Here is a 13,911-nt window from a genome sequence, read left to right on the forward strand (position 1 = left end):
AGCAGCATTTGCAGTTACGACCACTCCACCGTGTTTGTTTAACGACTGCGGGAAAAACATTATAAAATCTGTCACATCACCGACCCATTTTATGGCCATGGTGATTTACGACTGTAATGGGTAGGTCCCCGTATGGTTGTAACTTGAGGACTACCTGCCTATCGAATGAAAAAGAAAAAAAATGAAGTTTTGCAGAATCTTTCCTGTTCAAACCGAGAGTTGTTTAAGAGCCAAACTTTGAGATTCTTTGGTGTAGACTCCAGTAGGACTACATGTGTTAATACTTTTCTCTCACATTCTCCCAAGACTTCTTAAATTCCACCGCTGCCGAAAACTTGTGGAAGAAAAATGTTTTATTGCTGACAGAAATGTGAATATAATGCAGGGCAAGAAATACAGACAAGCTTCCAAAAATTTATGAGAGTTGAAGGCACTCTTGGGATACAGCCTTACTTAAACAGAAGTTCCTTGCTTCATTCATTCTTTCCTTTATTCCCTTTCTTTTTTAACAGTATTAGCAATTTATTTGAACAACTCCTGGCGGCTTCCTGAAGATGTAATGAAGACATCTGATCCTTTCCGGGAAGGCCTGAAACAGGTGGAAACATCATTTAAACCAGGGATCTCCAAACTTGGCAACTTTAAGACTGTTTAAACCTCACTTCAGATTTTTTTAAGCCAGACCAGTTATTCTTCTTAAAAAATAATGATGGATTTCTGAGCGTCTTCAACTTACGACTGCGATTGAGCTCAGATTTTCTGTTCCTAAGCGACACGGGGAATTTTGCCCCCTTTGACGACCTCTCTTGCCACAGTTGTCATGTGAATCCTTGCATATGTTAAAAAGTTACACGGTTCTTAAGTGAATCCGGCTTCCCCTGGCTTGGCAGAAGGTCGTAAAAGGGGATCACGTAACCTCGGGGACACTACGTCCGTCACAAATATCTGCCAGTTGCCAAGTGTCCAAAATTTAATCACAGGACTGTGGGGATGCTGCAATGGTTGTAAGTGTGAAAAATGGTTGTAAACCCCTCTTTTCAATACCGTTGTGACTTCAAATGGTCACTCTGTTGTAAGCAGGGGTGGGATTCAGCCAGTTCGTATCAGTTTGGGTGAACCGGATGCTAATTTTGCCTCTGGTTTGCTGAACTGGTAGTTGGAAGGACTGGCTGGCCCCTCCTACCCCTCCTCTCCCCTCCCAGGAGTCTCCACGCGGCCCATTCATCATGCACGGAGGCTCTGAGAGGGCGATAAACGGGCCTCCCAGAAGTTCCGGAAGTCTGGAAACAGGCCTGTTTTGGTCCCTGGAGGGCCTCAGAGCCTAGGGGAGGCTGTTTTTACCCTCCCGGAGGCTCGAAGAGAGCCTCCAAGAGCCTGGGGATGGCGAAAATGCCCCTCACCCCCGTGGTGCAGAAGGCCAAGTAGGCCATGCCCCCCACTCATGGTCATGCCCACCCAGCAAACGGGCAGAGAACCGATTGCTAAAAATTTTCTATCCCACTCCTGGTAGTAAGTCAAGGACTGCCTGCATTCTTTGTGCTGTCTTATATCTCCTCATCTCACTTGTCTTTCAAGGTTCAAACCTTTCAAGAGAGAATCGTTCTCTACGTCCTTAACTGCATCATTTTTGGCGTGTTGGAGAGGAGCTCGACTGACGATACAATCTTCATTCCTCATCCTAAAAAGGAAGATGCCAGAATATTCTGGAAGAGTGGAGAAGCGGCGGCTTTTTATACTGTCAAAAGAAGAGGTACGTCTTTGCTGAGGGCCCCTTCCCAACTCTTAAGCATGTTTATAAGAGTCAAAAAGAACCAGACTACTTTGGATGATCCTATCTTGGCGGTGTTAAATAAATACATTTTAAAAACGTCTAGCCGATAACCTGACGTTGCCTGGTATTTGTAGGGGAAAATATCCGGACCAAACATAATTTCTAATGTTGGATTTTCCCCCTTACCTCCTTGCGTAGTACTGTGAAGCTGTTACCATGGCAACTCCACTGTGCTGCACAATAAAAGCCATTTTACAGTAGAACAGTAGAAGCCATTTTAAGGCACAACAAGCTGTATCTTAACAGAACACCCCCCCCCAAGGGGCATTAGGGGTGTCTTACCTACCACAATATGGAAGACCATAGAGAGCACTCCTAGAGCGGCCGATGCTGAAAGACTCGGCCCCGAGTTTTGGAGTTTGGAAGTTATGCGCAGAGCGGAGCGGGGCGGCGGCGGGCGGCGGCGGGCAGCAGCAGCCAGCGGCAGTGGCCTGGGAGAGCTGCGCAAGGGCTTGGTGAGGCTGCGGGCGGAACAGGCGCTCGCGCAACCCCCTTCTCCAGCCGGGCAGAGCTCCATGCACTGACCTAGGGGGTATCCCGAATGTGCCAAGCCGCAGGAGCTGGGGGGCGGGCAGAGCGCCACATGGCTTGGCACCTTAGGGATTACCCCCTAGGTCAGTGAATGGCACTCTTCCCGGCTGGAGAGGGGATTTGCCGGGCGGCTGCTCGTGGGCATGGTTACCTCATGGCTGCTTCGCCCCTGAGGCTGTGCCCGGCTCTTCGGGAGCCAGTTCACAAGGGAGCAGCTGCCCGGCAACTCTCCCCTTCGGCCAGGCAGAACGCCACTCTCCAACCTAGCGGTATCCTGAAGGCGGCAAGCAACGTGAGCGCTCCCCCCCCCCGGCTCCTGGACTTGGCACTTTCGGAATAACGCTAGGTCAGTGAGCGGTGCTCTGCCTGGCCGGAGGGGGGGTTTATTTTCGGGGGTGGGCTTATATTTTTGCCCACTTGAAAAATGTGGCAAAGGTTTAGTTTCGGGACATGTTGTATTTTCGGGGAAACACGGTATATACATATAAAATTTAAGAAGATGAAAATAGTCTGGGTGACCTTGGGACACTCCCTTTCCCTCAGTCCAATCCATCTCAGAGGGTTGTTGTCTGGAAAATGGGAGGAGGAAGGAATATTAGATATGTGCCTTGTGTTGTTTACAAAAATACTTAAGATGGGATATGAAAAAAACAAACAGAAACCAAATAATTCCCCCATGCTTAACTAATATGGCAGCTCAGGCGTCTCAAGCTCCATGACCCGGCCTTGAGCCTCTTGGAACTGGGCCTCAGAGCAGGAGTATTCCCATTCGCATGAACAGTGTATGAGCGTGTGCGTGTGTCCATTTGCACACGCATTTCTGCTTGCTCACCACTCCCATGGAACCATCCCCTCTCTGCCCCCATCCCCCCTGCCAATCCACAAAGCCAAAATAGGTTTGGGGAACTATGCTGTAGCTGTTTAAAGATTATTTCTCTTTCCTGTAAACTAGCTATCCTAGCAGTACTGCACTATCTAAGGGGCTGCCACAAAGAAGAGGGAGTCCCTCTTCAAAGGCAAGGCAAGAAGCCACGGATGGAAACTAACCAAGGATAGAAGCAACCTAGAACTAAGGAGAAATCTCCTGACAGTGAGAGCAATTAACCAGTGGAACAGCTTGCCTCCAGATGTTGTGGCTGCTCCATCACTGGAGGCTTTTAAGAAGAGACTGGATAGCCATCAGTTTGAAATGGTATGGGTTCTCCTGCTTGAGCAGAGGGTTGGACTAGAAGACCACCAAGGTCCCTTCCAACTCGGTTATTCTGTTATTCTTTCCTGCTTCGAATTTCCCACAAGCTTCCTGTAGCAGAAATAATTTCTGGGTTCCAATACCATTGTCCTCTTTCCTGAGTCTTCACATCACCCAGGCTCGGGTCAACGCTGGGGCTCAGAACCCCAGACAGTACCCCAAAGTTCGGAGGAGTTGGTAGAGTTGTTTAGAAGAGATTCAGATTAATGTCAGGGTTCCAAGTGATGCCCCCAACGGAAGAAGACTCTGAGGCTTCAGTTTCCTCAAAGTTCCATTGTATTACAGATGACCCATTTGGGAAAACCTGAATCTGAAACTTTCCAGGTTTTCCCCATCCAAGTGAAAGTTCAAGTCACATGTTCAGCACTCACATGTCCAATCAGGCACTGTCCAAAATTGGAGATACCTCGTAGTCACCTCATCGCAGCTGCAGGGTCAGTTGACCTTGACTTTCTGAGAAAGAATGTTGTTATGGCTACATTGCACCTACACTCTGTATAATCCCCCCCCCTTCCATTTTCCCACAGTAGAAAATGTGGCAGGTCTGAAGTCCAAAAGGCAAAGGTGGCTTCCAGGTCTGACATCCATGGACACATCCAACCTCATCTTTCTGTCATTTTTATTTTGTCTCATATATACCCTGTTTCCCCGAAAACAAGACCTCCCCATATAATAAGCCCAATCGGACTTTTAAGCACAAGCGCTAAAATAAGCCCTCCCCTGAAAATATTGCAACACAGCAGCAGCCACGAGGTGACCACGCTCGCCGCCTCCTGCACCTCCCCGAAAATAAGGCCAAGCGCTTATTTCGAGGGTCAAAAGAAAATAAGACCCTGTCTTATTTTGGGGGAAACACGGTAATGTTTTTTTTTTAAAATACAGTTTTGCAAAAATTGGTATACAGCATAATCTAATAAAAGGAATGCCTACGGCCGGCCAAGCCATGCCTTTCTGTAGTTAATTTGAAGCCACCAGAGATGTTACATTCGTCCAAGTGTCAGCAAGCATACACAGAACCCCATAATTGGTTGACTTTGGGCTCCTGTCAGCAGCGTCCTGCTCCCTCCAGCTTGACTAGGACAGTCACTCCTTGCAAAAGGTTCCTCCGGGCCAACATCGCCAAGCCAGCTTGTTAATTAGGGGCCGAGATGGAATGTACAATTTGGTTTGGTTTGCGTCCTTTAGATGTGGGTGAGGTTGTGGTAGCACTTTTCCCTGAGCTGCTGGATGTTTTCGAGAGCATTTGTGGCCGCCTGCTTTCTCTGCCTTTGCAATTGCTGTTTCCTACTCTGCTGGCTTACTGTAAGTTAGTCATTTAGCCCCAACCAAACAGATTGAAAGTCTCCTGGGCAGCAGGGTATATGAGGGCATCTTTCTTTGACTTCCCTTAAAACATAGAATCGTAAGGTTGGAAGGGACCTTGGAGGTCTTCTGGTCCAAACTCCTGGCCAAGGCAGGTGGCCTTAGGCTATCCCAGACAAATGGTTGTCCAAAACTTCCACTGTGTTCTGACCGAGGCTTCCCAAGATCATGAAGCCGACTCCTCGTCCCGATAAAACCCCTTTTATTTAGGCTAAAGGGAATTCCTCTCCAGCAAAGTCCCGGCCAACAATCTTTCAAGAGATTTCACAACGACAGACCTTTATCAGGCTTGGAGAGCGGCCAGGCCGATATCTTCCAAACGCCACTCTAGCAGACGATACTTGGCTAGAAGTCAGGAAGAGATCTTCACCTTAATGAATTGAACTAATTGTCTCCTGTAAACTCCCCTCCTCTTTCTCTCCTCTTTATTCCTTATGGGACGGGCCATTCATCCTCCACCTGTGGCTTTACTCCAGAGCCGACCCTTGGTTCTTAGCTGTTCCCTTTTCCTGGCAGCCCTGCGCATGCGCACATCAGGAACAGGCTCCAGTTGTGCATCTGCCCCACTGATCTCTGACTCCGAAGGCAGCTGGTAACTGGCATACGGCCCTGGCCCCATCTCTGCCTCCAACGCAGAGCCCTCATCAGAGCCTTTTCCAGACTCCAGGAGTGGCCCATGTTCCTCCCCAACCTCCTCACTGTCAGAGTCTGCTACCAGCTCCACTGGCAGGCTACAACACACTGATGGAACACACACTACTTCAGGAGGCAAGCTGTTCCACTGATTAATTGTTCTTATTGTCCGGTAATTCCTCTTTAGTTCTATATTGGTTCTCTCTTTGATAAGTTTCCATCTATTGCTCCTTGTTTTGACCTCAGGTGCTTTGGAGGTCAAATATTGAAGCCCCTTAAATATTGGAAGACGGCCTTCAGGTCACCCCTAAACCTTCTCTTCGTTAGACTAGACTAGAAATGCCCAGTTCCTGCAACTGTTCATGGTATGGTTTAGCCTCCAGCCCTGATGGAGAGTGGTGGTCCATGAGAATATTTTGGTGGTCCGCAGAAAAATTGTTTGCATTTTTTATATTGCACTAAACACTATTTTTTTTAAAAAAAAATCTTGTTAGTGGTCCGCAGGATTTAAAATTATGAATTTAGTGGTCCCTGAGGTCCAAAAGGTTGGTGACCCCTTAGGACAGGGGTCACCAGCCTTCCATTATGTTTCGAGAAAGTGAAAGAAGATTGACATTAATCATTGCTTTTCTCCATTCTGGTCCCCAAAGAAGGGAGAATCCCAAATCAATGAGTTCTGGAGTTTTTCAAGATGTGGTTAGTAGCTGGGATCCTGCCCCCCACCTCACTTTTATCTATGGCCACCATATATTGGTAGCAAATGGGTGGATGGCAGAAGATACAGAAAAGGAACTCTTGTGTGCCCTCTAGTGGTAGAGAGCAGCTTCGAGGTAGAGAGCCGTGGTGGCCCAGTAGTTCGAATGCAGTACGGCAGGGCTAACTCACTGCTCATGCCAGGAATTAAATTCTGAGCGGATCAAGGTTGACTCAGCCTTTCATCCTTCCGAGGTCGGTCAGTTGAGGACCCAGATTGTTGGGGGCAAGAGGCTGACTCTGTAAACCGCTTAGAGAGGGCTGCAAAGCATTATGTAAGCTGTATATAAGTCTAAGTGCTATTGCTATCCGAAATGTGACACCTTATGTGGGGGAAGGTAGTCCCGATTTCCAGAAGGTTGCATTGCAAGGGAGTTGTTATTTATTTGTTGTGTAGTAAATTGTACGCCGCCCCGAGTCCCTTGGTGGAAAGGATGCGGCATATAAAATGGATTAATAAATAAAAATAAATAATAAAGTAAGAGACAACTCAGCTCAGATAGTTGGTGTGAGAGAAAAAGGGCGAGGACAGCTCCTCCCTAATAGTTCCCAGAGTATAGACTTTATGGAGGTGGTTAGCATGCTTTAGTTTGGCAAGATTCTGTCTGTAGGTGTGGAACAATAAAGAAATATGCTTGGAAGAATCACAGTGGGAGACTAACACTTATGCATTTAAGGTGGTCCTTGTTTAGTGACTACAGTTGGGACTGGCAACTCTGTTGCTAAGTGAAGCAATTACTGAGTGGGACCACAATCCAGGTTCCCCCACCCCTCTTTTGCCCTCTGGTGCTGGGATAATTGTAATGGTTAGTGCCATATTTTACTTTCCATGAGATCTTTTAACATTTCTCTTGTTTTGCCAAATACATTCCCTGCCTATTTCCCCTTGTATTTCTATTTTCATCTGGTTGGTGTGGCTTGAAGTGGCAGTCTAAGATATCCAAAAGACAGTTATCTTCTGCGCAGGTCCATTTAGTTCTGTTAGACCTTTGTCTTCCTGATTTGTGTGTATCAGTTGTGATAAATTCTCACTCTTCTCACGACTCCATATTTCACTCTCCGTGGTGTCCTTTTCACTCACCAGCCTGGGAATTCGGTGGTGGTTGCTGCTTTGTTGGGTCAAGACCATCACTAGAGGCTTTCAAAAAGAGATTGGCCTGCCATTTCTCTGCAATGGTCTAGGGCAGGGGTGTCAAACTCGATTTCATTGAGGGTCGCATCAGGGTTGTGCTTGGGTGTGTGTGTGTCATGACCAGCTCGACATCACTCGTGTCGGGGGCACCTGTGGTGGCTGGAGCTCTTTGCCAGCGAAAATTGGCTCCCAAGTTCTGTTTTCGGCTGAGACTGCATCCTGCAACCCTCTGCTAGTGAAAACGAAGCTCAGGAGTGCTTCATGAGCTCTTTTCGCTGGCAGAGGCACTACGGGCTAGTACTTCGCTGTTTCCAGGGCGGCAGCACGGACCAGATCTAAGCACCCTGCGGGCCGCGTCCAGCCCCCAGGCCTTGAGTTTGACATCCTTGGTATAGGATCTCCTGCTTGAGCAGGGGGTTGGACTAGAAGACCTCCAAGGTCCCTTCCAACTCTGTTGTTCTGTTAAGTGAATGGCTGAGATGCTAAAAGGCTGGTTGTGTTGACCATGACAGAGTCAGTGTGGAATGGGGCTACAGAAAGCACACAACCCCCTTTTAAGACCATGGTGGACCTCATGTGCAGACTTTGCCAGCTCCCCCACATGAAGGGTATCCCATGGCCAGGAGTGTGACACTTCTCTTGGACTGCGTTGGGTTTCTTGACCCATGGGAGACCTTATGCTTTTCTTAGCTCCGGAAATTTCCACAGCATTTATCTTATTGGCTAATTCAGTCACTTTATCAAAGCAGGCAATAAGGTTGATCTGCTTTTGACGAACCCATGCTGGCATCTATTCATTGTCGTGTTGATTTCCAGATGCTCGATGAGCTGCTTGGTTAACTTTTCCAGGATCTTCCCAGGTATTGATGTGAGGCTGATTGGTCTGTAGCTTGCTGGATCCACTTCCCCCCCTCCTTTTTTTTTGTAGATTGGAATCACGTCATCTCTTTTCCCATCCTCTGGTAATTCACCAACTCTTCACGGGCTCTGAAGGATTATTTTGTGATTCTTCTTGGTTTCTCAGGAGGCATCAAACCCAGCAAAGAGCTGAAGGGGGTGGGGGGAAAGGCCATAATAACTGATAACCATAATAACATAATAACCACACTATAAAAAGATATTAAGACTCTAGAAAGAGTACAGAGAAGAGCAACCAGGATGATTTGTGGACTGGAAGCTATAACATACGATGAACGGTTGCAGGAACTGGGCATGGCTAGTTTAGTGAAGAGAAGGACCAGGGGAGACAGGATAGCATCTTCCAATATTTGAGGAGCTGCCACAGAGAAGAAGAGATCTTCCAAAGCACCCAAAGACCAGACAAGGAGCAATGGATGGAAACTGATCAAGGAGAGATTCAACCTAGAAATAAGGAGGAATTTTCTGACAGTGAGAACAATCAACCCATAGAACAGAAGTTGCCTTCGGAGGTTGTGGGAGCTTCACCACTGGAGGCTTTCAAGAAGAGACTGGATTGCCATCTGTCAGAAATTGTGTAGGGTCTCCTGCTTGGGCGAGGGGTTGGACTAGATGACCTATAAGGTCCCTTCCAACTCTGTTATCTGTTAACGTAGCTAAAGGAAAGTGAGCAGGTTGGAAAGATCACACATTGTGGGAGATTAGTTGTGTGTGTCTTTGTGGGGCAGTTTCTCCCAAAACATGGTTGGAGGGAGGGAAGCCAAATTATATTTTAGGAGTCAGATATATTTTAATAAGTGGATTGCTGATACAGATATATCTTGTTTTCTTTTTTTTTTATTATTAAAAGAGTTTTGTACAAACAAATTTTCCCCCTTTTCACCCCCCCTCCACACAATATAAATCTCATACAAATGCTATACCCCCCCAACCCCCCCGCAAAAATTCACATTCAAATATTATACCAAACACTTTACCCCCTCCCCTCCCCCCATCTTAAAATAGATTACTCATAACCCCTCTCCTCCCAACAAACACTATATAAATTTCTCTTAAATTAATAATAACACATTGATCATTTTCTAAGCTAATTTAACATCTATAACTCTTAATATAAATTTCTCCTAGCCTAACAATGTTTCATTAGTCCCATCTTCTAATTTATTCATACATATATATTGCCCCACCCTCCACCCTAACCCTCCCCCACCTCCCACACAAACCCACCCCCCTGACTTCCGCTGTATACCACTCTAACAATTCCAAACATCCCATATACTATTTACTCTGATCATCTATCGGTCTAAACATTCTTACCTAAAGGCTAGATAATAACTCCTAGTCTGGTATTTATTCTGTATATAATCAATCCATTTTGCCCATTCCTGTGTGTAATCCTCCTGTTTCTGAGCTTTTAAGAAAGCTGAAATTTTTGCCATTTCAGCGAACCCCGCCACCTTCTGAATCCATTGATCAATTGTCGGCAAAAAATCTTTTTTCCAATGTTGCGCAATCAACAACCTAGCTGCTGTAACCATATACAAGGCCAATTTTGTTTCCCCTTTGGTAAAATCCTTAACTATACCCAATAAAAACATTTATGGAGTGAATTGTATTCTTTTCTTAAATACATTCTGCATAACCCACCATATTTTTATCCAAAAAGCTTTAACCTTGTTACAAGTCCACCATACATGAAAAAAGGTAGCATCTAGACACCCGCATCTCCAACATTTTGGTTGAACATTTGGGTACATGCATGATAATTTTTTAGGATCTAAATACCATCTGTAAAACATTTTATAGAAATTCTCCCTTAAATTCTGTGACTGTGTAAATTTAACATTCTGAACCCATATTTTTTCCCACGTTTCCAACATAACCACTTCACCAAAATTCTGAGCCCATTTAATCATACAATCCTTAACCAATTCACTTTCTGAGTCTCTTTCTAACAGTACATTATATATTCTTTTAACTTGTTTTGGACCAGTCTCTTTTATCTGCTTAATCAGTTCCACTTCTTTATCCATAAAGCCGACCCTGCGATCTTCTTCCCATCTCTTCTGAAGCTGTATGTAATGTAACCAATTTAAAGTAATTCCTTCTTCCAACAGCTGTTCCAAAGTTTTTAACTTCCATTCGCCCCCATCAGCAATAAGCACATCTTTATATAAACAACCCCCGAGTGACTTAATATTCATAATCCCCATGGTGTCTGCAAGATCCAACCAAAGCGGTATTTTATAATCCCAATTGGGCCGGTGCTTCTTCCATATTCTCATCAAGGCACTACGGAGAACATGGTTGTTGAACACTTTATCCAACCTGTCTTCATAAAAAAGATATGCATGCCATCCCAGAACAAGATCATGGCCTTCTATATTGAGCAATTCCATTTTTGTTTTCCCGAACCAGTCTGCTACATGCGTTAATACCGCAGCTTCATAATACAATCGAAGGTTTGGGAGTCTAAGGCCGCCTCTTTCACGTGTATCTTGCATAATCTTCATCTTTACTCTCGGTTTTTTCTCCTTCCAAACAAATTTATTTAATGTTGTTTGCCAATTTAACAAGGTTTTATCTGACTTAAGCACCGGAACCATCTGGAATAGAAAGATAAATCTAGGTAGAATGTTCATTTTAATTGCTGAGATCCTTCCAAGCAAAGACAATTGTAACTTTTTCCACGCTTCAAGATCTTTCTGTATCTTTTGCCACAACACTTCATAGTTATTTGAGAAAAGTTTTGTGTTTGATTCTGAAATTTGTATTCCTAAATATTTAACTTTAGAAACTATTTCAAAACCTGCTAAACTTACAAGTCTCTTTCTTTGAGTCTCTGTCATGTTTTTAACCATCATTTTCGTTTTGTTTTGATTTAGTCTAAACCCAGACACCATGCCAAATTCTATTATGATATTTTTCATCTGGATTATTGATTTCAAAGGATGTGAAAGGGTAACAACCAGATCATCGGCGAATGCTCTAGTTCTGTATTCCTTTTGCCTGATAGCTATGCCATCTAAGGATTTTGAGTCCCGAATTGCGTTCAACAAGACTTCCAAAGTTAAAATAAATAACAATGGGGATAATGGGCAACCTTGTCTTGTGCCTTTTTGTATCTTGAAAGTTGTTGACAAATTTCCATTAATAATAAGTTGTGCATTTTGTTGCTGATAAATTGCTCCAATCGCCTGCCGCAATCGTGGTCCCATATCCATCTTTTCCAAAGTCTTGGTTAGAAAGTTCCAATTCACTCGATCGAAGGCCTTCTCTGCATCCAAGAAAACCAGCACTGCAGAGATCTGCTTATTCTTATCAAGATAGTCAATTAAATCTATGAGTTGCCTTACATTCTCCTTCATATGTCTGCCTTCAATAAATCCTGCTTGATCATGATGAATAATCTCTTGAATAACCGGCATCAATCTGTTGGCTAGTACCTTAGCAAATATTTTATAATCTGTGTTCAGAAGAGATATCGGCCTGTAATCCTCTGGTTTCTTAGGGCCCTCTTTATCTTTAGGTATCAATGAGATAAAAGCCGCTTTCCATGAGGGAGGTATTTTACCTCCTTGTTGTATATTACAAAATAGTTGTGTAAGATATTCAATCATTTCCAGTTGTAAAGTTTTATAATACATTGCAGTCAAACCATCAGTCCCTGGAGCCTTAGCTAATTTAAGTTGATTTATAACTAAAGTGATCTCATCAGCCGTTATAAGACGTTCCAAATTTGCCTTTTGAAGCACAGAAATTTTTGCAACCCTTTTTCCTTCCAAAAAATCATCTATTAACTTGTTCTGTATATTATCCTGTACATATAGCTTAGTATAATAGTCCACAAATGATTTTTAATCAACTCTTGTTGATATACCATCTTCCCTCGAAACTCAATTTTATCAATAATTCTGTCATTCATATTCCTTCTCAAAGTATATGCTAACCATCTACCAGGTTTATTAGCGTTGGCAAAGGTGTTATGTTTAGCAAATTGCAAATTGGTTGCTGTTTGTTCTGCTATAAGCATCTGAAATTGATCTTTCAACAGCTTTAGCGCCATCTGGAGCGCCTGGTCATTCGGGTTTATTATAAGCAGCTGTTCTTTGCGTTTTATTTCATCTTCCAATTCCATTCTCCTTTTCTGTCTAATTTGTTTGTGTTTAAAGTTCATATGTATCAGGACCCCACGCATATAAGCTTTACTTGCATCCCAAACTATTTCAATGGGAGTGCCCTTATTCATATTAAAACTGAAAAATTCCTTCATGTGTTTTTTAAGTTCATCAACATTTTTTTCATATCTAAATAAATTTTCATTTACTCTCCAAGACCTTCTTGGCCTCATCCCTAATTCAATTTGTAACCACACCGGACTATGATCGCTAAGTGTCCTGGCGAAAATCTTGGATTTCTTGGCTTTAGGAAGTAGATCCGGTGTTAACAAAAAGAAATCAATCCTTGAAAAGGATTTATGTCTATCTGAATAGAAAGAAAAATCCATCTCATTTAGATGTTGCGTCCTCCAAACATCTTTTAATTTCAAATCGTCTTGTAAATCAAAAAAAGCCTTTGGTAATTTGGTAGTGAATTTCGTCTTTGTACTCTTGTCTATCTTTGGAGAAATCACTCCATTCCAATCTCCCATTATTAGAATACTTTTAAAGTTCCAGTCTAAAATTTTTAAATGGAGCATCTTATAAAAACTTTCTTGGCATTGGTTAGGAGCATATATTCCTAGCACCAAAATGGAACCGAAGTCTGTATCAAATTGAATTGCTATATATCTACCAGCGTCATCTGCCTCTATAACTTTAGTTGAAAATCTTTTATTTATATATATCACCACACCATTTTTCTTTACCAAATCAGAGGCAGCATAAAATGTTCCCAGTTTTGAATTCACTAAGTACTTCTGGTCTTGCAACCTAATATGAGTCTCTTGAAGGCAAACAACATCATTATTAAATTGCTTCAAATAATAAAATATTTTTTTCCTTTTTTGTGGGGAGTTCATTCCATTCACGTTCCAAGATAATAGCTTAAGCATCTTTAGATCTGGTCTGGAGCGCTGAAAGCATTTGCTGAAGATCTCTCTCCACAAGACCAATCTTCGGCCCTGCTCCTCCCATGGCTCCGGTTTGCTTCTTAGCTTCTTTCTTAGCACATTGTGTTTGAGGGTCGACGCGCTTGTGAGATTCTAACATTTGTCTAGTCGTGGATCTGGTAATACGTTGTTCGACAGGTTTAAATATCGGCATTTCAGTGAGAGACTTAGAAGGTCCTTCTTCCAAGAAGGAACACAACAGAGATCCAGAGGGGTCGACTCCACCTACAGCACCCTGCCCCTCCTTCTCTTTTTGTGTCTGCATTCTTTGCTCTTCTGTCTCTTTCTCAAACATCCTCTGCTCTAAGACATCCAAATCTACTGGTGTTGGTGTAGATGTACGTGGGGGGGTTGCATTTTTCTTGAGTATTCCATGATAAAAGTCTCTGGCT

General features: G+C 43.7%; 1 protein-coding gene across 1 annotated transcript in view; it reads left to right on the forward strand.

Annotated features, from left to right (window-relative positions):
• Positions 1-13,911, forward strand: part of LOC309398274 (protein FAM169B-like) — a 60,134-nt gene that overhangs the window by 28,468 nt on the left and 17,755 nt on the right. Inside the window, exons 4-5 of the mRNA XM_081965022.1 lie at positions 513-598; positions 1,576-1,750. Coding sequence (XP_081821148.1) covers positions 513-598; positions 1,576-1,750 — 261 coding nt within the window. The remainder of the gene's footprint in view (positions 1-512; positions 599-1,575; positions 1,751-13,911) is intronic.

The sequence above is a fragment of the Natrix helvetica genome (genome assembly GCF_964273705.1).
Source record: "Natrix helvetica genome assembly, chromosome: 12".
Lineage (NCBI taxonomy): Eukaryota > Metazoa > Chordata > Lepidosauria > Squamata > Natricidae > Natrix > Natrix helvetica.